Source organism: Zingiber officinale, chromosome 9B (genome assembly GCF_018446385.1).
Source record: "Zingiber officinale cultivar Zhangliang chromosome 9B, Zo_v1.1, whole genome shotgun sequence".
Classification (NCBI taxonomy): domain Eukaryota; kingdom Viridiplantae; phylum Streptophyta; class Magnoliopsida; order Zingiberales; family Zingiberaceae; genus Zingiber; species Zingiber officinale.
Window position 1 is genome coordinate 88,005,481 of NC_056003.1, and position 26,504 is coordinate 88,031,984.

The 26,504-nt window shown below is 36.5% G+C and overlaps 1 protein-coding gene across 2 annotated transcripts; it reads right to left on the minus strand.

The window, feature by feature from the left end:
• Positions 1-219: 219 nt before the first annotated feature.
• On the minus strand, positions 220-25,060 carry LOC122022742 (protein ALWAYS EARLY 2-like). Of its 2 annotated transcripts, none has more exons than XM_042580833.1 (20): positions 24,844-25,060; positions 23,377-23,493; positions 21,911-22,043; positions 21,720-21,782; positions 20,522-20,599; positions 19,040-19,229; positions 17,806-18,089; positions 17,375-17,726; positions 16,427-16,510; positions 14,583-14,869; positions 14,397-14,453; positions 13,697-14,014; positions 13,437-13,615; positions 13,089-13,371; positions 11,475-11,711; positions 11,229-11,393; positions 2,444-2,584; positions 2,143-2,358; positions 1,627-1,890; positions 220-606 (listed from the first exon to the last, which is right to left on the minus strand). In XM_042580833.1, the coding sequence occupies exons 2-20, from the start codon at positions 23,406-23,408 to the stop codon at positions 409-411; spliced, it is 3,561 nt and encodes a 1,186-aa protein (XP_042436767.1). In that variant the 5' UTR covers positions 23,409-23,493; positions 24,844-25,060; the 3' UTR covers positions 220-408. The 2 variants fall into 2 exon arrangements, with proteins under 2 accessions (XP_042436767.1, XP_042436766.1); XM_042580832.1 differs by having other exon boundaries at positions 21,911-22,009; positions 24,844-25,059.
• Positions 25,061-26,504: the final 1,444 nt, after the last annotated feature.

Consider the following 26,504-nt stretch of genomic DNA (forward strand, 5'->3'; position numbering starts at 1 on the left):
CCTTTGTACATTAAGCATTAGATCACTTGAGATTTAATTTTCTTAATGATAATTAATTATGTGTGTTAATCAAATGTAAGCCCATATTAGAAAGATTTAAACCCTCCTGACCTAATCTTTCATAAATCACAATAAAATATATAATTCATGATCAATTGACAACAAAAAAAAAATGATATACAATAAATTGGAAAACTGGATTATTTGCTAGTTTAGACAGAAGAAAATTATGAAGCATATTTATAAATAAGATGAATCAACTTGAGTACCCAACCAATCAGGTAAAGAAAATTTGTTTGCTTGAGAAACAATTAAGAAGAAAAAAAGGAAATGAGAAACATGAACAAGCAAAAATTAAATCATTTTGCTTAGCTACACAAATGGGAAACAGGCAGAAGTGAGAAACTTCTAAGCTGTGGAAATTTCTGGGGCAATATTACTTGGGGTTGGTATCAAAGCCAACATTTGGTTTTTAATAATACCCATGCAAGTCTCAATTTCCCTGTAGATTGGAAGGTTATGTGGAGAACATGGTTGCAAACTTGCGAGAGCAGAATCAAGAATCTGCGTAATCTCAGAAGGTGGATACTGTCTCTCTGTGCAGACCTGCACAATCGATCCAGATTAAGCATTATGAAAATCAGTAGGAGAATGTTTATTTTGAAGGGGAGAAGAAAATATTTAATAGTTGAGTGTGGTATGAAAATTTAGCAAAAACTATGGGATTGTTTCAAAAAATGTTCACTGTTGTGTTTCTTATCAATTGTATACACAATTTTGCTAGGTCTGTGAAATATTAATGTTGAGGGTGGTGCTATCAAGTTTAATACAAGGAAATATTTTGATGACGGTGTGGATTGTCATATGATTGTTGCATAAATGAGTGATCATATGATCAACTGAGGGTTAAATATTCTCAAAATTACAAGGGCAGGATTAGATGAGTTTTTTGTTTATTCAGATGTGTCGAGAGGTAGGGCAGAAAAAGGCTCCAACTGGGCCATATGGAAGGGAGAATCACAGTTTAAGGGAGGAAAGAATGATGGACCAAGTCAACGCACACAGTGGAGACGAGGCAAACAATGTCACGAGTGAAATGGGAGAAGTGAGAGGAGTAACAATTTTACAGTTAGATGAGTTTGAGTGGAGAGAAGGATGGAGTGTGGCTGTGAGGTGGAAGATTGAAGTTGGGCACTGATATAACTTAATTCAATACGAGAAGGAACCAAGTACATTAGTCAGCAATATCAAATGAGTGCATACCTCAATCAGTGACTTCTCAAGAAAGAATAGAATAGTAGGGGAGGAAAATTTATCATTAAAGATTCAATGAATAAAACAACGGGAGGTGATCTTTTAGATATCTTAAAATAAACCAATCTACCAGAACTTGTTTTAAAATCAACTGAATTTGCTAGAAACAATCAAAGTAAGAATAATAAAATTATCCTAAACTAGAAATGAAAAAAACTTGAAAATTGTATCATGCAAATTTATTCTTTCAAAAAGGGTATACTTTTTTTCGCTTTGCTTGCATAAGGTGAACACGATATATTCTACAATCTAGGTGAACAAGTGGTAATACTAAAAAGGCAATATCTTTTAGATACTGCCAACAAAATTTACCTGAATCATAAGCAAGGTAGATACACATGATGATATTAGCTCAGAAGGAATTTGAAGATCAGCATCAGATGGATTATTAGACTTTGGACTAACTGTTGCTGAATCAAATATCCTTCCTGTGTGCTCTGGATTTGCTGTATTGCCATGTCCAGAATTAGGAGGCCCTTGTGCCACTCCTTTACTAGAAACAGAATTATTTGCTAAATCTAAAGCCACCCCAATTTTATTAAAGGCATCTTCTCCTTCCTTGAGTGTGCACATTGCCTGACAAACAAATCAAAAATAAGAAGAATTGGTCTATAGTCAAATACACAGAACATAAAAGAAGAAATTGAAACTTGAGAGGGGAAACTAGCAGCTATCAATAGAAACTTGAAAGGGGAAACTAGTACTAGGCGACGGATAAATAGTTCCAATGAAGTTGGACAGTGGATAATAATGTATGTAATGAAGCCATGTTATTTGGCAGTAAAAGGAGTAATGAAGGAACATTGACATGTTAAAGCATCAAAATACCTTGACTGCTGCATCAACCATTGCCCTTGCTTTTCGCTTTGAAGTTTCAACAATTTCCACTACATTAGATCCAAATTCCAGATTGAGAAGAGCAGATGAGTTGAACGTTTCTGGAAGTCCAAGAACTTCAAAATTTTCTGATGGCCTATTCCATGAAGGTGTTGAGTTACCATGGTACGTGTTACGCTGTCTTAGAGAGAGCAGAGCAGCAGCAACCTAAAGCCCAAAACTGCCAGGATTTAGTTTGAAGAAATTCCCTGAATCAACATGCTAATTGGTTAAAATTTTGCAAAAATCAGACCTGATCATTAGCATCACGTAGCTGAACAAGCACCATGGCATACTGCCTTCTGAAATGCTCCAGATCTTTTATGGTATCACCATCCTGTTGCTTTTCAGATACTTCTTCGTTCATATTCCTCAATTCCTTCAAAAGAGCTTCCTGTAAATGCATCAGAACACATTAACTACATAATTACTAAAAGCTAGGATACATTAAGAACATGGACTTGATGACCTTCTAGTACAGGAATGGTGAAAGCTTACAAGCCAGAATCGCATTGAAACTTTGCAATCCAATGTAATTATTCAACTTCACTGTTGTTAGATGTATATAATTTGAATTAATACTCTCTAATTGAAGAAATAAATATAAAAATATAACAAACATCTAAATTATCATTAAATTCATTTCAATTCATCTTCACACTGTGGTTTGTCAAAGCATGTCTATTGTTGGCACAATATGAGACACACAACACAGAAAAAATGACTAATCCAAACCAATATTGGGTTTCAATACCAGAATAGAAATTTTCTGCCACATTGAGTGGCATGGCATGAAATTTCAACCAATAGATAAACAATCTTTTTGGTATCCGTACACTAAAATGATGCTAACATATCAAGAAGTATCCCAATCCTTTGAAGTAAATATGCCTTTAATATGACCTTTTCTAGGACAATGACTTTAATAAGAGAAAATTTAGAAACCCAATACCTCAAGGTCGTAGGATCCCCCATCAAACCAGTTTTCCCATTAATCCATAAGGTTATAGAGGAATTAGTCAACAATTGTCTCATTTTCACTACCTTCTTTACAATATCAAATTTCTCAAACTTCATCAGCATTAGATCAATGTTGTGTGATGCTCTTACTCTAGTAGCTTCTAAGCTTTCTTGAAGTTGGCACTTAGCATCATTGTCAGTGACTGTTTGTACTATGCACTGTGTTCTTCACCAATTCTCACACTAAACTATTTATTAAGCCATATATGTAAGCATCAGCATATTCTGCAATTGAACCTATAAGCTTGTGAAATTTCACCTTACTATTATAGTAAAGTAGAAAGTTGATGAAGCTTATCCGTATTGATATTGGCTGGCTATTGTAGAATGATGCAACCTATATAGTCCCTATTGCTTTTTGCACAAAAAAGATCCATCACTTCTACTCGTTTGTCTAGATACATTACCAAATATTTTATAAAACAAAATTGGGGGTAGGATACCATGACTGGACTTTTGAATGATGAAACCTATATAGTCTTATTACTTCTTGCACAAAAAAGATATATCTTCATCTCTAATACTTGTTTGTCTAGATACATACCAACGACTTCATACAAAACAAAATTGGGTGTAGGAAACCATGAATGGATTTTTTAATATTGAATAGCTTGCTACACTATTATACTATTTACTATTAGGCAGGGTTTCAATGAAGAGGATTGCTTGCTAGCTGATGCAGGCCCAACCTATGATGAAGCCCAATATGACACTTCAAATTTCAAAAGGGGATAACATTTGACTTGGGTCTCAGAATCAAACTCTGTCGGTGGCGACGCGTGTAGAATTCGAAAACCTACGTTTGTTACTAGTGAAACCGTAACCGTCAAGTTTTGGCCCCAAATTCCATCGTTTAAACCCTTTTTAGAGTTTTTTTTTTTCTATTTTTGGTCATTTTCGTTTTTAGAGTATTTAGGATAATTTTGGTATTCCTGATATTTGTAGGAGATAATTTGTCTTGATCCGCGTCCTATTTTGAGTTAAGATCATTCAGTTATGTACTTTCCTTTTCGGGTAAAAGATCTTTTTCCTTTCTTTACATGATTATAATTAAGATTTGTTAATTGTAATTCTTTCCTTATTTTGGATCATAGGTTATAGTCTATATACGAGTCATGCTTAGATGTTGAGAAATTATCCTTTATTCATAATAAAAATTTCTTATTGTGGTAAAACTTAGAGAACGACATATTTCTCTTCGTTTTAGGTTTTCTCCTCAATCTTCCTTTCTCAGCAGCCCATGGGATAATCGCTATCCTACCCCGCGTCAGTTGTTATGAGAGTCATGTGAAGGTCATCGTCAGATCCAATGGCGGGTCGTCATGGTCGTAGTCGCGGTCGCAGGCTTCGATGGAGGAAGCCAAGCACAGTGGTCATAATGTCCAGAACATAATGGTGATTGAGGATTTACGGAGGCAAGTTATAGAGTTAACCCAGCATCTAGCGGCATAGGATTTCGGTGATCGTGAGATTTCTAATCATGGATCTGAGTCTTTCTTCGAGAACCAATATCATCGACAGGATACACCTTAGGAATGCCATGGGCGAGAGAGGAGCCTGCCGAAGACTTCAGATTTCAAGATCTGCCCGAATTTTCTGGTTCGTTGCAAGCAGAGGACTTCATTGACTAGATCAACGAAGTAGAGCAGATCTTCGACTACAAGCAAGTTCTAGATCGGATGAAGGTGAAGTTAATTGTCATCAGACTCAACAGGAGAGCATCAGCATGGTGGAAACAGATGCGGTGCTCTCAAGACAAACAAGGTAAATCCCAAATAACAGACTGGGAGAATATAAAGGAAAAAAATTAAAGAACACTTCCTTCCCTTCGCTTACACCCAAACTCTGTTCTAGTGACTTCACTCATTGAGACGGGTGCGAGATCAGTCGATGAATATACAGATGAGTTTTTCCAGCTAGTGGACCGAAACGATCTATCCAAAACGGAGGAGCAGAAGGTGGCACAATACTTGGGGGGTCTGCGCTTGGCCTTGCAAGATGCCCTCAGACTTCATTTATTTTCGACGGTGTTAGAGGCCTTTCAGCGTGCATTAGTGACTGAAAAGAAACAAAATTGGAAACAAGCAGGGAGAAGCGACCAGAACAATCGGCCAGCTCGCTCTCAAAATTCTTGTCCTTCATAGCAGCAACCATCGCAACAGCCATCGCAGTGGCCACTACAGTGGTCGCCACAAATTTACTCTAAGACCCCTATCAAATGTTATCAATATAGTGAACAGTGACATATGGAGCACCAATGTTGGAAGCCTCTTTTACTGATCCGAAGGGAAAAAAACTTGTCGATCGAGGAAGATGTGATAGAAGATACAACAACAATTGGCGATCCAATGTATGATGCATCTGACGAAGTGATTTATAGTGATGGTCATAAGACTTTGGTCATTTGTAAGAGTTTGCTAACCCCCAAATATGATTTGGGAGATGATTGGTTGAGAACCAATATTTTTCACACTACCTGCACCATTACAGATAAAATCTGCAAGATGATCATCGACAACAGCAGTTGTGAGAACATAATATCCGCTGAGGCTGTTCGGAAATTACAAATGAAGATAGATTGTCATCCTAAACCCTATAAGTTATCCTAGCTTAATAATGAAAGTGAGGTAATAGTAGACCATCGATGCCTTTATCCTGGATGAATAAAGAGAGGTAATAGTAGACCGGTGATAGCTCATTTCCTTTTCCATTAACAAATATTTTAATAGTGCTTTTTAAAGGTGTGATGTGGTGGCCATGGATATGTGTCATGTATTGTTGAGGCGACCTTGGCAGTATAATCATAATGTTGTTCATGATGGGTGGAAGAATACATATACCTTTCACATCAACGGAAAAACAAAATTTGTTGGCGCCGCGGTGTAAAGGAACTACTCCAATTCCGATAGCTAAAAATACTAATCTGTTTTCTATAACCAAGTTTTTAGATGAAGTGGAGCATAGAGTTGTATATGCTTTGCTACATGCCAGAGCGTTGCTCCTTCCATGGATGCTTACCAGCCGAAGTACAGCAGCTACTAGTGGATTTTGATGAGTTGATGCTAGAGGATCTTCCTTCTAGGCTACCACTTATGCGAGATGTCCAACATCAGATTGACCTTATTCCGGGGTCGAGTTTGCCTAATCGGCCAACTTATCGCCTTAGCCCTAAGGAAGCTAAAGAATTACAACATTAGGTGGAGTTGTCGGAAAAAGGAAACATCTGAGAGAGCATGAGCCCCTATATAGTTCCTGCCCTACTAGTGTTGAAAAAGGATAGCTTGTGGCGTATATGTGTTGATAGTAGCATCATTAACATGATTACAAGATTATAGTGAAGTACCGGTTTCCAATTCCCCACTTTGACGACATGTTAGATCAACTATTCAATTCCAAGGTTTTCTAAAAAATTGACCTTAAAAGCAAATATCGGATCAGAATAAGGTCTGGTGATGAATGAAAGACAACATGCAAGACTCAACATGGGATATATAAGTAGATGGTCATATCTTTTGGACTGTCCAATGCGCCCAACACCTTCAGAGGTTTATGCATCAGATCTTGCGGGCCGTTATGGAAAGTTTGTGGTGGTATACTTTGACGACATCCTCGTTTACGGTCTAACATGTGTGAAAAGCTGAAAACAGAGTGCTTATTTGTAAACAAGAAGTGTTATTTCTTTACTACATCTGTAACTTTCCTCAGCTTTATTGTATCTACTGATGGTGTACACGTAGATTAAACAAAGATAGATGCAGTCTTGGAGTGGCCTCAACAGAGGACTTTGCATGATATGAGAAGTTTTCATGGCTTGGCTTCTTTCTACCGCCGATTTATCAGCAATTTCAGCACTCTGATTGCTCCTATCACTGAGTGTCTCAAGGGAAGGGATTTCAATTGATCTTAAGAAGTAGATGCTAGCTTTCAATTGGTCAAACAGAGGATGACCAAAGCACCCGTTCTGGCCCTTCATGATTTTGACAAATTATTCGAGGTCAACTATAATGCATCCGACATAGGTATAGGAGGTGTTCTGAGTCAATCTGGGCGACTAGTTGTTTTCTTAGAAGCTCTCCGGGTCTAAAAAAATTATTCTACCTACGACTTGGAGTTTTATGTCATTGTGCAATCCTTAAAGCATTGGTGACACTACCTAATATAGAAGGAGTTCATCCTGTTCAATGATCATAAAGCATTAAAGTACATTAATGGTCAACACAAACTGAGCAGGCGACATGCCAAGTGGATGACTTACTTACAAGAGTTTACTTTTACGCTAAGGCACCAAGCTGGAAGTCTAAACCGTGTCACAGATGCCCTGAGTCGGCGTTCTTCATTACTCGCCACCATAAGTACTAGTATTGCAGGCTTTGAGATTTTTCCAAATATGTATACAACTAACCCATCATTCGGAAGAATATTCCAGGAGGTACATGATGGTCACTGACATAATTTTATTTTGCATAATGATTATCTGTTTCGTGGGTTGCAATTGTGCATTTCAAACTGCTCTTTAAGGCAACAGATTATGAGCGAGCTTCATAATGAGGGGCACTTCAAACGTGATAAGACGTTGGCCCTCATCTCTGCCAATTTCTATTGGCCCAAGCTGACCAACAATATGGCTCACTTGGTTGACCGATGTTCTATATGCTAGAGGTCGAAGGGGTTCTCACAAGTGCAGGCTTGTACACTCCCCTACCTGTTCCTAAAATTCCTTAATTCGATGTCAGCATGAATTTCGTATTGGGATTACCCTGCACCCAATGAACCTCAGATTCAGTTCTTGTTGTGGTTGACAGATTCTCAAAGATGGCACATTTCGTAGCTTGCAGGAAGACTATGGATGCTTCCCAGATTGCCCATCTTTACTTCAAGGAGATCGTGTGTTTACATGGTGTTCCTCAGTTCATGACTTTAGATCGAGATATCAAGTTCATTAGTCACTTCTGGAAGAGCTTATGGGGAAAATTGGACACACGGTTGAACTTTAGCAATGCCTACCACCCTCAAACAAATGGACAAACTGAGATGGTGAATTAGAGTTTGGACAATCTTTTGAGATGCCTCACAGAAACCAAATCAAAGTCAATTGGCATTACCTCAAGCAGAATTTGCCTACAACAGATTGAGAAACAGGACCATAAGATTAAGTCCTTTTGAGATTATCTATAGGCGGAATCCATCGGGGGTTCTGGACTTAGCCCCTATTCCACGTGTAGGGCGAATTAGTCCTAAAGCGAATGAAATGGCAGAGCATCTTTAAGGTATTCATGAGCAGGTGAAAATACCAAGTATACGGCTCGGGTCGATAGTCATCGTCGACATATACTTTTTGAGACTGGAAATTTTATCTGGGCTGTATTTACTCGCAATCTTTCCCTGTAGAGTATAACAAGCTAAAGGATCAGAAAATCGGATCATGTGAGATATTACAAAAGATTAACGACAATATCTACAAGTTACACCTTTCTAGTCATCTGAAGACTTTTGATGTCTTCAATATGAAGCACTTAACTCCTTATTCAACGGATGCTAATGAAGCTAATATGAACTCGAGGGTGAGTTATTTTCAACCCGGCGAGACTGATGCAAGCCCAACCCATGATGAAGCCCAATATAACCCTTTAAATTTTAAAAGGGCATAACTTTTGACTCGGGACTCGGAATAGGGCTCTATCAGACGTATAAAATTTAAAAAACCTACGTTTGTTACCGATAAAATCGTAACCACCAAATTTTGGCTCCAAATTTCACCGTTTAAAGCCTTTTCAGAGCCTTTTTGCTATTTTTGGTAAAAAAAATTTTAGGGTATTTAGGATAATTTTAGTATTTCAGGTATTTGTAGGACAGGATTTGTCTTAATCCACATTCTGTTTTGAATTAAGATCGTTCAGTTATGCGTTTTCCTTTTCGAGTAAAAAATTTATTTCCTTTCTTTACTAGATTGAAATTAAGATATGTTAATTATAATTTCTTTCCTTTATTTGGATCTTAGGTTGTGGTTTATATAAGAGTCATATTTAGATATTAAGGAATTGTCCTTTATTCATAATAAAAATTTCTTATTGTGGTAAAACTCAGAGAATAGTGTATTTCTCTTCGTTTTAGGAGGATCTTCTTCTTATTTTCTCCTCAATCTTCCTTTCTCGGTAGCCCGCAGGATAATCGTTATCTTGTCCAACGTCACTAGCATGGTTTGGAAAGCCTATCATGTTGATGTCAACAACAATATTTATAAGATACCTTTGTCCCATGAAAGGAAAGAAACAAAGATTACCTTGTGATGAGACAACTCAAACACTCACACCTTTACCCAATGTTGGTACAATAGTCGAGCCACTTCATTAGCACCAGTCATGTCACGACTACAAGATAAATCGTCACACAATTTCTGGACCATTTTTGTATTATTGCGACAACCTTCAAATTCAACATAGCAAAATAGCAAGATGCTTCAAATCTCATTAACTGAACTCTTCATGTCGTCGTTTAGAGAGTTTAGAGGTATTAGAATGAAAGGAAGGATGAGTGAAGACGAGAGGAGCCTGGTGTGTTTTGAATAGAGATGGAGAATGCAGAAAAATGCCCAAGACACGTGTTGGGAGGAGAAATAATCATTGCTACTGCAGTGATTACTGGACAGGAACCTCATATAGGCCAAGCAACACATACAACATCATCCCTACTTCAATGCATCTTAGCATCTATGGAATCATTGATTGTAGTAAAAAACATGCAAATCAGTGTATGAAATGTCGTTCCGTGCCACCCGGCACGGGCAGTTTTTACCGTTCTGCCGGGCGGCCGAAACCGGCACGGGAGGTGTCCCCATCTCGGCAGCGTCGGAGGAGACACGGGACGCCTCCGGTGGCGTCCCACGACGCCTTCGGCACCAAAGGCGTCTCCGAAAGCTTCCGGCGACCCTGCCGGCGTCGCCGGACTCTTCCAGCGACCCTTCTGGCGCCGCCGGAGGCGTTCGGCGACGCTTCCGGCATCGCCGGACACCGCCCGCGGGATTGCGGGTGATCTCGTGTACGCACGATTTTTTTTTCTTTTTTTAATATTTATTTATTTTATTTAATTAATTAAATTAAACAATTCCTAAGGAGGACGTGAGTTATTTCGAAGAGGTTTTTATAAACCCTAATTAAATTATCCTAATAAAATATATAAAAAATATATTTAAAATTAAAATAAATTTAATAAATTTTATTAATTAATATTCTGAAAAAAATAATATTGTAAATTTAATTTTAAAATTTAAAAAAATATAATAATTCTTATTTATATTCTAATATTTTCTTTATTATTTTAAATTTCATTTAAATTTTTTAAAAAAAATTAAAAATTCTAAAAAAAATTTTAAAAATCTAATTTTTTTTAAAAGAATTCTAATAAATTATATTTATATTCTGATATTTTTTAAAAAAAATTTACTTGATATTTTTTTGCTATTTAAAATATATATTATTTAATTAATAATTAATTAAATGAATAAATAATTAATTTATATAATTATTATTAATATAAAGTAATATATTGTATTAATTTATATACTTATTATTATTATTATTATTATTATAGATACTTCCATTTTAATTTAAATTATTGATATATCAATTCTATTTAAATAAAACTATTTTTAATTATTTTTTCTAACAATATTAAATTATTCAATAATTGAGAACTTATAATAAATCAATATACAATTTATTTTTATATACACCATAAACATATTTATCTTATAATTACTATAGATAAATAAAAAAATACCGAACCTGTATCGGCACGGTACGATATGATACCGAAATTGTATCGTTCCAGTTTGAGACCGAAACCTCGGCACGGGTCGAAATTTTAAACCTTGATGCAAACTATAAAACTATGTTTGATTCAACTAAAATTAGTTGCTTGGTGATGACTCAAAGTACTCAACAGTGTCTTCACATTTAGAATATAATGAGAGGTCATTATAGAAATTATATTATTGGACTGGACAAACATGCAAACATTACCTTTTTATCAAGAGCACGTGATAACTCAGAAAGAGCTCTTATATCAGCTTCTCTCTCCTGAATTTGTGATAGAGAACAGGGTTGATTATACATTGCCTGCTGTGCTGCAACAGCAGCTTGATTTACCGTAGCTTTAGCTTGCACAATGGCATCTAATGTGTCCCCCTGCCAAAAGTTCATTGTATCACATGACTCACTAGCCTCCTAGAATGCTTCAGATTATACTATACAGTGAAAAGGAGTAACCTTGGCATGTTTCATTAATGTATTCATTTGATAACTAGTAGTAGTAGGGGAACTCCCACCACCAATGTCAAAACTCTCATTCGGAGTAAGTCTCATAGAATTTCCAATTCGCCAATCCTTGGTGCAATCTTCTAGTTTTAAATCCTTCAAACTGTTGCTGTGTCTGCCGAGACCAATATTCCTTCTCAATGCTTCAGGAATGTTTTCAAAGGGATTCAGTGGCATGCAGTCAATATCCTGAAAAATAAGTAATAATAAATGCACGACATTCAAGAGTCAGGATTATCCCTATTGTGGATAAAGAGTCAAATCATTTGAGAAGAAAATTTTAAATAAAAACAGCATGCAGCCAATTAAATATATGGATGAAAAGACCATGTTGCATACTCGATATAAAATAATGCTCGGTATCTAACCACATAAGGCATCTAGGCAGGTCAATAATATTCAGATATGTACCCAAATCAAATAGCTTGAGTTAATGTTAGTCACAAAAGTGATTTGATCAAACTAGCATGTAGCCCAATACAATGAAGAATAAGGAAAGCAAGAATTCTAGTGATGAGTGATTTAATGATTTGTAATGATGAGTTATTGATAGATAATTATATAATTATCTCCTATACAGGATCGATTCTTATAACTGTTATCAGCTAGTGAATGTTGTAGCTAATAATTAAACTTCTCAGAAACTCATAGCTAATAATTTGGTGCTGTAATGGTTGAGCAGTAGACTATGAGCCTGAGGTTAGTGAAGCAACCAATTTCTGATACCAAGCACAAATCACACAGCCATCTCAAATAAAGTTCTAAAAAATAATAATTCTCATTGAAAACATATATCAACTTGTGTGAGGAAAAGGTACAGATCTAACAGCTATATCGCATAGAATATTCTTAATGAAACAATTAGATAAATAATGACAGAACCAATGGGAAAAAAAAAGAAATTGAGAGGAAAAAGAATTAACATGTACAAGGGAGAAAATTCATGCAATTAAGACAATTGAAAGGGATAAAAGATGAGGTCAGGGATAAAAGATGAGGTCAACTGGTGAGTATTGCCTTGAAACTGATGTTGAGCTAGACGTAGATGAAATGTGGCTGATAGTCACTTGCAATGAATTAACCACAGGTTACACTAGAGTGGTAAATGCCATATAGTGCTTGACTGGAACAATACAAATCACAAACATATGATGTTCTATGATGCTCTGATACAGCAAGATAGTGAATTGACATCTTTATTTGAGATTTGTGAGTAGCAGGGAAAAGAACACTTTATCAACAATAGCAAATAGTTGTAAATAATAATGTATGAATAGTTATATTAATTCACCTACTACCAACTTCGAGAATGTTTAATAACAGGATGAAAAGACTCAACGCAATAGTTTTCAGAAGCAAAAGAACCTTATCCATCAGTTTAAGCTGTCAAAACAGGAAACTGGAAAGTTATTTTGCAGTAATCAATAAATAATTTTACAATTTATATAGTTCATAATGCAAGCCAATCACAATAAAAGTAAAGAAAACAATTTGACAATCTGTCAGAACAGACTAGATAATCAATATTAATTAACCAATAGAAAATACAGTGAAGTAAAGGATTACCATAACAAACTCAACCCCTAATTCAGGGCGATCAAATTGAACCCTGCATCTACTACGGTCAGCAGTCAAAACACTTCCATCATGAAGTTCTCTTGTTTTAGGGTGACAAGCGATGACCCTTTGGCCGACTGATAAAGGGCGAGCTAGGTCTGGTGGAAGACCTTCTCTAAGGCCAGCACGAAGTTCAGCATAGTGTGTCCTGACTGATTCTCTATACTGCTCAACCTTCTCTCTTTCTTCCTTCAAAAATTGTTTAGAGAATCGCCGTGGTTTTCCAAGAGAACTGAAATTGGAACCAACAAGGTTATAGACTGCAAGTCAAATTAAGAGTTTTAGTTTAAGACATACCTTCGTATGACACCCCACTCCACACGAGTTAGCCTAGGTATGTGTCCTAACCTCACATGATTCAAATACTCCACAAACTCACTTTTAGCAAACCATGGATAGTCAATGGCACTGTAAAACCACTCAAACATACACCATCTACGAAGCAGTTTAGATGACAGACAATGAGAAAGTTTTCCCTGAAATGAAGTGAATAGAACATTATTAGTAGTAGTGATATTTTTCTAAAGAAAATATTGACCACACGAGTATACAAGCACCTTAAGCTCAAATGTGCTGCTGATCGAATGAGAGAGTCTATCAGGATGATCAGATACGCTGCTAGGTTTAAAGTCCTTCCAGTCCAATGCCTTTATCAGGCTTATTTTGCGACGATTTCTATTTGAGGCAAGCAGTTTACCTTGATTTTCAGTGCCAACATGAACAGTTGTTTCACTTGAGTGTATAGCTGTTCTTCCAGCATCAACAGGAGAAGAATTCTCTGGTGCTTTAATAAACTTGTCTTGCCTAACCAATGGAGTAACTTGACTTGCTCGTTTACCCTTAGCAGTGAATCTTTTTCCTTCTTCAGCAGAAGCCTAATGAACATGAATATAACAGTATGAATAAAAATCATACAATTTCAACAAAAATATGTACAGGGGAGTCAGGGAAGAGATAAGATCCATGTAGTCAACCTCAAATAATTGTGAAAAACATGGCTCTTTGATGATGACAATGATTTTTTTTTTTTTGATGAAGGATGATGACAATGATAATGATTATACAGGTGATATATAACGTATGTTGCTGAAGCCACAAAATATGAAATCTTTAAAGCTTTAGTAAAATGGTATCAACGGCCAAAATATTAGAATTTCAAGGAAAGGCTGCCCTTGTGTACATATATTGCTTAATTTATAATTATTGGATAATCTTTTGCCTCAAATAAAATATAAAAACTGACAAAACATAAATTACCTCCATCCTCTGTGATTCACTTTTATGAGGATCATTGAAGAAGTCCATGCGTAGAATCTGTGAACAATAAATAAACAGGGGAAGAGAATAACAACTTCTGCATCAAATTGGAACTTTAAAAAAAACTACTATAACTGCATAAATCAGATGAAGCTGAAAATACTTAAATGATGACAGATCTCATACTTTTGAAGAAAACATTTTTGTTTTTCTTTTCTCTGTCAGATCTATGCATTGTTGGGCTTGAAGATTCATGTCAGCAATAGCTTTTGCATCAAGCTGTGAGCCCTTCACAGCTTTAGAGCTTTTCCTGGAAAGCATATCAGAACCAACACTTGAAGGATTCCGTCGCTCCCTTTTTCCCAAAACTTTAGTCTTATCTCTAGGGCAATTTAAGGATAATGATTCAGATATATTAGGCTTCACGTCCATATCCATATTTTTTTGTTCTTCTTTAACCCTGGCTGATGATTCTACACATGACAAGATAGCACAAGAAGCATAATGCTCCGGTAATGAAAAATGAAATCAAAGACAACACACAAGAAACATAATGCTCCGGTAATGAAAATGAAATCAAAGACAACACACAAGAAACATAGAACAGATGAATCCTCCTAGATATATAGGTATACATACATTTGGATTAGATTAGACTAATTCAGTATGGGCCAGATGCAAGATTTCATGTGTGTGCAAAGCAGGACACTAAAAGGATGGGTCACCATGTTTAATATTATACTTAGAAAGCTTATAATATCAGAAATCAAGAATTGGTAAGAACCGAATGAGCAAGGACTAAAAGTTGTTATCGTCCCATGTCAGCTCAGTGTTAACATTTACCTAAATGGACCCTACTTCATGACATTGTGGATGACACCATCCCTAATGGTATCTAATCCATCCAATATAGCTGTTTGGGCATCATCTTCTACTAAGACCATTTGGATTGAATTGGGTGATTCAAAATTGCCTACCCCTTTTTTCTATATTAATGGATTATGCATAAACTTTAAAGAAGAGTAGACTCATCTAATGAAGCTTCTACAAGCATTGTGAGACGATAAAGCCACTTGAGGCTTTCATTGTCTGAGAAGGCAAAGTTGCTCGATGCTTCCACTTTACAAGATGAACCACAGCAAATATGAAGCCACTCAAGGCTTCTTCTATTGAAGATGAAGCTGTTCGAAGCTTTCAATATCTGAGATGAAGCCACTTAAGGCTTTTGTTGTCCAAGTGACAAAGCCACTCAACCATTGGGCAGGTGCGACGATGATAACCACTACAACACGAGATGGTGACACAAGCTCTGTGACAACCACACAATGAGGTTAGAGTTTTCTTTCTTTTTTCTCCTCCAATCTTCTTCCTCTTTCCTCTGAACCAATTCCTTCCTCTAGTTGGTGTCTTTAACATTGTGTGTCAGCACAACATTGAAACATTTAGTTTTAGTTGGAAACTGAGAGCCTAGTTAGGAACAAAATTTCAAACCTTGACCCAATCCATGGAAAACATCCCATCTACATGCCCTGGCCTCTTTCATAACTCACAAGACCACCAAGATATAACAGAAGGTGCACTTATATTATTCTTTTCCCCTTCTATATCTTCCATAGAGAAGATGCCTTATAGCATTATGAAGTGCCTTTTGGCCATGGACCACTTGGACCTAGAGACACAGCCAGCCTACCTAAAATGAATCATGTCCTCCATCTTTCTTTGAATGGATTGTCAAATACTACTATTGGATAACTTAAATATTTGCCCATATCCCATATCCCTAGAAGCACACAGCAGTCTAGATTTGAATGTCGGAACACTGGCATGGTATCAAAATCACCAGCGCGGTACCAATACAGTATTGCTCCAATCAAAGAAACACCGGCATGACTCAAGAGTTTGAACCTTGTTCAATTCATTCTATAGATAATTATTTTCAACTAATTTGAGCATAGTATATTAAATTGTTAAGGTGATCATGCAGTTTGATAGAGAGAAAATAAAGAGGGTGAGAAAGTTTCGAAACTAACCAGCCTGAACAACAGATGATGGCAGCAAAATGTTAACAGACAAATCTGCTAGTGTCTGCAAAGCATCGAGGGCAGTGTTCTCATCTGCTAACAAAAACCATTTGGGTGAATTTTCCACGTCTAATTAGCAAAGCATCAAATGATAAGAAATTTGGAGAAGAAACAGGAACAGAAATAATGGGATGGCTACCATACCCATAGCAACAAAAGGATTTTACTTGATGACTTTGTAGCATGAAATCTAGGTTTACTTTAAAAATAAACATTCAAACCAAAAAAAAATTGATCGAGTTTGCAATATGAAAAAAATGTATTTTCTCAATATTCTGTCAGCTTCATTTAGAAAAGACCATGTAATACTCTCTGCTGCTGACCCATCCAGAGGAAATTGTCATAAAAAATGCAAGAACTCTCGTACTATTGATTTAACACTATCACTCAACATGGGTTCTAATCAGTAAATGGCATACATTTAAGTCAGGAATGGACCCAGACTTCCATGCATGGAAGAAGTATCAAGCAAACATTAAAGACATTCTTGGGTGAGGAAGGTAGCCATGCATGTATCATAATCATCAGCACCATTTTGATTCATCACTATCATGATACCGTGTTTGTTCCAACATTTTGGGGTTGGTTACACAAATCTTGTTCATTTGGTGAGCTATTTGCAAAACTATTTTACCATTCATATTCAAACCAATTTAATCATATCAACATATATATCTTAATATTCACTTTATTTTAGCAAGTGCATCAGTACAACAATAATCAAAATACAAAGTACAACATATTGATTCCAATTTCTACTATGTCAACCTAGAAAATGCCCATGTCGATGTTAATTTCAAAAATGCTCAGACTCATGAGCCCAACTAAAGAAAATAACAATTGTATCTAACAATAATCACAGAATAGAGAGATAAACAAGGGTAGTTTGAACCAAACCTCCAAAAAAGAGTTGCCGGCTTCTTTTCTTCGAAGATCCATGACTGGATTTACTGTCTCTAATCTCAATGTCTTGTTCATTTTTAATTTTTTTGACACTTGATCCTTCTTCAGTACCACTGCATGCTTCCCTATCATCATCGATTTGAAAGTTTTCAGTGTCTAGGTTTCTCGGTCCTTTTCCTTGATGCTTCTTCAACCTTCTTGGAGCTTCAACTGCTCCTTCACCTTCTTTTTCGTCTCTAGTAAAATACAAATTCTCAGCTTCCCTACTACCTAAACTAGCTTCATGAAAATCACCATCCGTTTGAGCATTGATTAATTTTGACCTGTCTGTCTCCATTTCAGCACTCTAGAATCATAAAGGAGAACGGTTCAACATACATAGAAACTAAAGCAACAAGATGGATAATACAAGCACACACAACTACCCTTTGTTCACTACTTTTAATAATAGAACAATTTGAATGGTTGATCCTCCTTCCAGGTGTTAGAGAAACTTGTGGTGAGCCATAGCCTCCTCTTTGCAGAACCTCTGTCAAAGCCATGGCTGCAACATGAGCACCTTCATCATCAACAGAATCAACTGCTGTCATCGAAGACTGTTTACTCATATATGTTGATCTTTCCTTATCATCTTTGTTGTACAGATTTGAAACAGGGAAACGAGGAGTCCTTTTTCCAACAGCTCGAGGCTGATTTGCAGAAAACAGATCTACAATATTTCAAATCAATTTAATTCATCAGATGGGAAAAAAGACCATATGAATATTGAAAGGAATCAACCACACATAATGACATGAAAAATCAAGCACAAGGTAGAAAACAAGAAAGCTGATGCATCACAAGTGAGTTTCTGTTTATAGAAGCTTCCTCAAGGGTACAATTTTCATCAAGTGTTCCATGATAGAAACATTTGTTTTGGGTGCCATAATTCATGGGATATAATAAAGAAAACCTTATTTAGTAGGCTCAGAAGGATAATTTCTGATATGCCCATATATATTGAGCATGCCAGTCTCTATATAGAAAATCTCCATTGAACACTCAAGAACCCCAGTCCTCCACTCTTCTTCCTTCACAACTCTATCTTCTACAAAATGCATTGACAAACAAGAAGCACAAGCCAAGTTAAACAAAGATCCCCCCCACCCCACTCCCCCTCCTATCTCAATTTGAAGAAGGGTTATACTTGACACCAAATACCTACCTCACACAGCCCTCAGATAAAATAAATCAGCTAATTAACGCCCTAGGTGCTAGCATCCAAGGTTCTTGCAACATAAAAATGAATGCAAGGTAGAGACCAACCCCTGAGAGTTTGGTATTGCACCACCAATAAAGCAAATAAGAAACACTCATCACCGCCTGAGTGCTTGTGAATTCTTGCAACAGAAGAAAAGGAAGAACAACAACACCATTAAAGTTTAAAGAAAAATGAAAGCAACAACCACTCAGTCAGTGGATAAGAATTTCAGAGATGACTGGAGGGAGTAAAATTCCTGGTTAGGAAAACCTTGGCAAATATTTACTCACTCAACTATCTTTTTGAGGGGAAAGCAGCATGCTGAAACTTCAATTCAATTAAATTGCTTCTGGCCACATGGTGGAAAAAAAAAAGCACAGTGAGATAATATATAACCATTTCAAAAGCATGACATTTACCTCCAGAACGTTTCTTCTTCAGCAAAGATAGGCATCCATATCTTGATGACCCTGATTGATTTTGCAACCTATCAGGAGAGTATCCATCAGAACCTTTGGAGCTAAGCTGAAATTTCCCCCGGCCACGCTTCTGAGGCTTTTGAGATGTTCTTGCTACATCATTACTTTCCCGATCACTATGGCTTCCTTCCTGCTCATTGATGATTATCAGCTTTAGATAATTAGATACCAACAAACTGAATGTGGGTGGGTTCAAAAGAGCAAACTTCAAGAACTTAGAAGTCATAAGAAAAGCTGTCAGAATCCACAAATGATTAACTGATTCTTAGCAGTAAGAACGACTTATAAGTTAAGAAAATCATGGAAGCAACCAAACAGGAAGGATAACAATATTCTAATTGCATAGCGAACAAGAAAACAGGACAAGAAGAATACAAAGCATATTTCATTAAGCAACAAGAAAAAAGTAACAAAACTCGAGACACAGAGAAATATATATATATATATATTAATATATTATGAATCTCACATCCTCCAGGTCCCACTTTTCCACCTTTACAAATCAAAATAATAATAATAATAATAATAATAATAATAATAATAATAATAATAATAATAATAATAATAATATCAGGTGTTCCAACTTTCAAGAGAGAATAGTTAGGAGATAAAGATGACAATTATGAACAAAATTTCTATAGAAAATCACTTTCAAGATCACTGTTTTATCATTGAAGAATTATAAGGCTATTAAAAATCCAAGAATATGATTCAAAAGACAATTATTCTTCTTATGTAGGGAAAAAGGAGAAAACCATCTATGTGTAGTCTGGTTGCAGGAAAGGATTGCAGTCTTATCTTTTAGGAAATAAAATCTGTCGTTGAAAAAACAAAATCACTGGTATTCCAGGATGAACAATGATTCTAGAGTTTAGCTAGAAGCATACCACTTCTAGACATTGACCCATGAAAGCAACTGCTGATGAATAAAAGAATGTAGATAATAGTTCTTTACCAATTTGTTGATTATATTTCAAGTAAGATAGTTCGAAAGGGAGTCTTGGCGCAACGGTAAAGTTGTTTCCATGTGACCTTGAGATCACGGGTTCGAATGGCGGAATCAGCCTTTTGCAAAATGCAAGGTAAGGCTGCGTACAATTGACCCAATGTGGTCCAACCCTTCCCCGGGACCCTGCATTGGCAGGAGCTTTGTACACCAGCTACGCCTTTTTTATTTCAAGAAAGATTGTGGATGATTAGCTAATTAGTTAAATGATCAATGTTAACAGTCATTACATTAAGAAAGAGAATGATCAAAACATTTAATTCTAAAGATTCTGTATCTAGTCATCACGTTGAAATATAATAGGATGTTATGTTACTTCTTCAGTCAGGTTTACAAATTCCAGGGAGCATCACCTACAAAATCAGTCTCAATTTACCAGCAAATTTAAGATTACATGACCAATTTTTAAATCTTACCAGATTGTTGTAGTGATCAATCATCATTGCAATTAATCCAGCTGCAGTTGCTGTTCCTTCTGGAAGTGACAAATATGCCTGATCCATAATAAATGTTAAAGATTCACCAGCATAACCATGTTGTGCACTGTCTTTACACATAATCAAAAAAATACAATAGCGAAAATGAATATCAATTGCTCTTCTACAAAATAAATAAGTAGTTGACTCCAGCAAAAGGCAAGGCATTGGCTGCTTAATATCTTTAAACAAAAAAGAAGAGAAAACACTTTTTCTGAAAAATTGGCTGTTTATAGCATGCATTCTCCTGCAAAAATTGATGGAGAGAGCAGAAGCATCTTGTGCATTGAGTTTTCAATAAGAACAATAGAGATAAATTGCTAACCAACCTGAAAAGTTGTCGAATATCTAGAAAAAACGGATACAGGCATGGAAGATGCCCACTGAAATGAATTTAGTTTCAACTTCATACTCAGGTCAATTTCCACCAGTTTTATTATTAAATTTTAAATCTGATAAGAGTGATGTTAAGTTTTTTTTTCTTTCACAGTTATTGCAGAAAACTAAAAGATCAGTGTGTCAAGGAACCTCAAAAGCATGAGCAGATTAGAAAAACAAATACAAGAGTTGGATTCAATGTACTTAATCTTGCTCTGCACAACCATACAACTTGATTTTTCTTTTTCTTAAACTGACAAGAATTCTAATAATTAGATTTTAGTAAAACAAATAAAAATATTTTTCTAGATCTTTGTCCCTTAAAGAAAGTTCAGTACTGAAGTCAAAATGGATCCAAATTCTCTTGGCTGCCTGAGATAGATAAACAGAAACTTGTTTATCTTGTGTGACACCAAATTTCATGTTTATATGGATGTGAAGAAGACAATAACAATGAGACTACACCCTAAATATACTATGTTCTGCAAAATGGGGAAATTCATCACCTGATGCCTCCCTCCCCCCCAAACTGCCCCACACTATTGGAAGGGAGTAAATTAGGAAACCAAAGCAAGCCCTAAATATACTATGTTGGTTCTCCCCTGAATGGTGCCTTAAATCAAGAAAATCAATTACAATAGACGAAAAATGACACCAACAGACTAAGGGGTTGGAAAAATTCAGCATGCAAAATATTGTACAGAAGTGCAAAATTGAGATGGATTTTCAATTTTAGCAAGAGGAAATCAAGAAGCATTACTTTGTTCATGTTGTAAAGAGCTTCTGTCATATCTGATGTTCTGTTACGTAAGGTGCCAGCGACCTGGAAATCAAAAAAATGAGATATAAACCATTCACACTTTAACTATCTAAGGAGATCATAACTCAGATAATCACAATCCCATGATATAACAATTCTACTTTTTTTTCAGAGAGGGGAAAAAAGCATACCTTTTTCCAATCTTTCCCATACTTGCGGTAATTTTCATAGAAATGTTCAAGTTCATCTTTGCTCCACCGAGAACCAAGCATATCAGACAACTTCCTCTTCTGCATTTCAGATGCCAGATGATAATATTGATAACTGGCATAAATTTTGAGGAGCACATTTCATTTTTTGCATTACATATTACTCATGTAAGCAAAAAAAACAAAAAACAAAAACTGATATTAAAACAATTGTGCCTAATTATATTAATTGCAAACAGAGTTGCCAAAAAATTCAGCATTTCTGAAATTTGTAATAGAAATCTCCATTTCCCATAACATTATTATTTAAAAAAATAGAAATAGTTGATGTTTTGCTAGAAATTACAGTCTACAACTGAGATTCGTACGGGATGAATAGAATATTCCTCAATTACTTAGTAGCCTTCTCCATTTCCCATAACATTCATAATTGTAACCCACTGACGCCTTTGCTATTTCACGCAACATAGATCTGGCAGGGAAGCCTGACCCATGAAAATTTGTTTCCACTTCCAACAGTGCCTCTCAACTTTGATTTTGATTCCTCCATAACATAGAACACTCTCAACTCAAGCACCTTCCTAGAAATGGGTGGCCAATGGTATCTTTGATGCCTGAAGTGATATCAAGAGGAAACTAAAGGCTATAATATTCACTGAGAAGGATAGTATAAAAACTTCATCAGCACAAACCTAATTTATTTGCCCACCACAACCAACTTGAAGGGATGAGGGGTGATATTGTGGGAGTTGGTAGAATTCAAGTGCTTCCTCATATGCTCTGGTTGCAAAATGTGTCCATTCAATTGCATCGACTCAGTTTGGCTAATGTCATTAATCTAAATTGTAATACTATAATTTCAACTAATTGGTCTCAGATTCAAGCAACATGAATGCCTCCTATATGTTAAAATTAAGTTTTCCAACTCTAACATGAAATCCAGTGATCCATGATCATTTTTCACACAAAATGATACAATTATCAGGAACCATTTTATTTACAGGACATGAAAATATAGGAAAGCATTCCAAGAGACTGTCTAGAAGAGAACGAACTAGTCTTGCTCAGTTGCTCTTAACATGTGAAAGAAGTAATTTTGAAGTCCCTTGGAGTAGGTTCCCTAAAGAGATATGCACTTGGCACTTGCAAGTAAAATAAGAACCATGTAACTCAAATAAAGGGATAAAATAAGATTTTTCAGTGACTTTGTAAATGAAATAAGATTCTTCAGTAATTGCCATGATATTAGGCTAATCATATTGGTTCACAACTTCACATTCCATTTCTATAACTTGCTCCAGTTTTTCTTTTATATTTACAAAAGCATCCAAAGTAGCATTTTGAGTGCAATCATTTGAAAAGATAGTATCGCAGCAGTTGGCTTGATGAAGCAAAGTTTTTTTGAACCAAACAATGAGTTGTCGAACAATAAAAGGGAAAGAACTTACCCGTGGTCGGCTTTGCTTAAGAAGTGTCTCATCCTTCTCAGGCCACTCTTCAAAATCTTTACTAAACCGTCGGTTCACATTTCTCGATTTTCTAGTTGAAGCCATTGAAAATTGTGCCTGAGCATCACAGTGGATAATTCAATCAGGTTCATCTAGCATGCTTTTATTAGGGGGTAAATAAGTCGAGTCAAGAGCTTATATGTATTCAAGCTTATTCATTTTCTTATCGAGCTTGTTCAAGCTTCTTCATTAAAAACTTTACCAAGCTTGAGCCAAGCTCAAGCTCTCTATTGAGCTTAAGAAGAGATTATTAACCTCATAATTTTGTTAAAATATAGATCTCGTTCAAGACACTTATATCTTTTTACACTTTTAACATATTATAAATAAATTAAAATTGATAGAAATTTATAGAGCATTTTATTTGTTTGAAAAAAAATAAAAAAGGTCATAATTAAGATTTAGACAAGTTATACATAAGCTTATAAAGTGCTCACGAGCTTTGTTAATGAATACTGATGAAATGAGTTCCCTGGTGTTCAAACTTGTTTATTTTGTACACTTTATACTTATAAAAAAAATAATAAACGAACTCATATCGGGCAAGTACCGAACCTTATTCACAACATCCTGTTCATTTTTATGTACATAATCCAAGAGTAGACAAAGTTCCATTTAAAATATCAGGCTGGCATTTTAAACTGAAAACAGCTTCTAATTAAACTGGGCTCAGATTAAGGAAACTGCTGGATAATGAGGTGAATAATTGGAGGAGTAGGTCAACTTACCTATGTGACAATAACCAAAAACCTTTTGTCAAGGATGTCTGAAGAGGCCAGTTTAACATATGAATAGAATCGGATTCATCAATCCAAGACTGATTGAAGAGCGAAAAGAAATGATAGATGTATTTGGGCCATCAAGGTAAATGTGAATAAAATAGAGAAAAAAATAAAATTTCAGGACATCGACAAACTATGTCACCGACAACATCGAGAACCATAATCAAACTAAAATACCAGCAATGACACAAGAATAGCTCGGGAACACCATCAACAGAAATTAGACAAGGTTGTATGGAACATATGAAAAGGGTTCGGCTACTTCAGTTCCTCTAACCGAAACATCCAAAACCTCAGAGCAAAACTTCGTCACGTTGATCTATCAGAACAATTTCCAGAGAAATTAGAATCGTATAAAACGAAAATAGCCACTAGGAGAAATAGAATATTTTTCAAATTAAAACAAAATTTTGGGTCACTAGTGGCGGGCAAGAACATCAAACGAAGTTTGGGGAAAGGAACAACAGACGAGTAGGGCACCAATTAGGACCTCAGCGATGCGATCAGAAGTGAGGGCGTACGAAGGATGAGATCGGCGGAGGCACCTCTGCCTACACTTCCAACTACTTCGACAGCAGTCACGAGATCGAGAGACGGCCAAATTCGAGAAAACCTTTGGACGCACCTGGAAAGAGAGGCGGCGCAGGGAGCTTCCGAGGGATCGGTGGCCCAACGAAGCGCCTTCGCCGACCGCCGGGCGGGGCAGGCGCGACGGCGAGGAGGATGCGGGAGGGGAGAAGCGCCTCCTTTCTCCTTCTCTTTCGATTCGTTTCTGTTCGGTGGAATCGGCGGGTGGGAGAGGGGCGATGGGGAGGGAAGGAGGGGGAAGGAGAATGGGAGCGGACGGATGGTGTGAGAGGACTTTAAGATTCGAGCAAAGAGATTTGTGTATTTCAAAAGATCTGCTGCTGCTGCTTCCGCTGCACTCACAACTGGTTTAAACAAGTGGGATTTCTTTTTGATACTGTCTGTGTCCACCCACTAATATACCCGCCTTGGCTTGGCCTTTACGGACGGTGAGACGAGGCCTTTTTTAATCCGATGGTCGCAGCTATTTCAGATTGGGTATAAGGCACGGGGCCCTGACGAATTACAATGAAATTTAAATCAAAGCGGTAGCAATTTGAATGGTAACTCCCTGACTCCTTCGGGGATTTTACAAAATAGATATATATTTCAAAATTGCCCAAAAATTCGTAACCGCACACTCAAGTTTCTCCTCAATCATTTTCTTTATTCTCACTCCATAGTCCATAACAAAATATATTTCTTTATTTTAACTCCTAATAATCTATAATTTACTTAATTACCATCATTTTTATAGATATAAAAAATTAAAATTAAAGTATAATTTTTCCTAAATTCAATATCGTATAAATTAAAATCTAATATATTTTCTATCAATTTTAGCACGACTCTTTTTATGCTAGACGAATCAATTGAAAACCCTTAGGCTATAAAAAGAGTCATGCTCAATTTAAAAATATATTACACTCTAATTTAAATGTTCTAGATTTAGGAAAAATTATACCTCCTTTTGGACTTTTTTTACCTATAAAAAATGAGGATTTTGTTCCCTCGTGACAAACCCAGCCGATCGATTCCCAATCGATCGGAGCTGCACAATCGATTGGAGATACTCAATCGATCAATTGGCTCGGCCTTCTGACAATCTCAGTATCTCAGCAAACTCAGAATCTCAACATTCTGTAAGACTCAGAAACTCAATAGTCCTCTTAACCCCACTCACTACTGGTTCAGCATTTTGACAGGCCAAGGACTTTTCCTGCCCCTCTTGGCTCCATTCGTCAATGGCTCTGCCTTACGACATGCCATGAGAACCTAGTATCGCACTAGCAGAGCTTTCAGCCCTCCGAGCTCCCGATTAGTGGTTCCAACTTATAATAGACACAGAATTCCTAGTTCTGTGCTAACAGAGCTCTTGACCCTCCTAGTCCCTCACTAGTAATTCCGCCTTACGACATGCTCATAATTCCTAGCTCCGTGCTAGCGGAGCTCTCGGCCCTCTTAACCCCCTCACTAGTGGCTCCATCTTATGATAGGAAAGGCGTTCCTAGCCCCATGCTAGCAATTCATTTTTGGATTCCAACAACGTCTTGGCTCAGTCTAGGATCCAGACACCATCAATATCTCGACATCAATTGCTGACATCATTCTCCATTCAACAACTGGGGATTATCAACTCAAGTCATACTGATAGATAAAACTGTAAGATTGTAGGCACGTGAGAGAGGGGGGAGGGGAGTGGGGGTTGAATAACGTTAT

Excerpts from the sequence above, each read along its gene's own strand:
- LOC122022742 (XM_042580832.1), bottom strand. The coding sequence starts at position 23,481 with ATGGCTTCAACTAGAAAATCGAGAAATGTGAACCGACGGTTTAGTAAA. Across the intron at positions 20,600-21,719 it reads CTCTTTACAACATGAACAAA|GCATATTTGTCACTTCCAGA; the intron begins GTAATGCTTCTT and ends ATTATGGATCAG. Across the intron at positions 17,727-17,805 it reads TTAAAAGTAGTGAACAAAGG|AGTGCTGAAATGGAGACAGA; the intron begins GTAGTTGTGTGT and ends TTATGATTCTAG.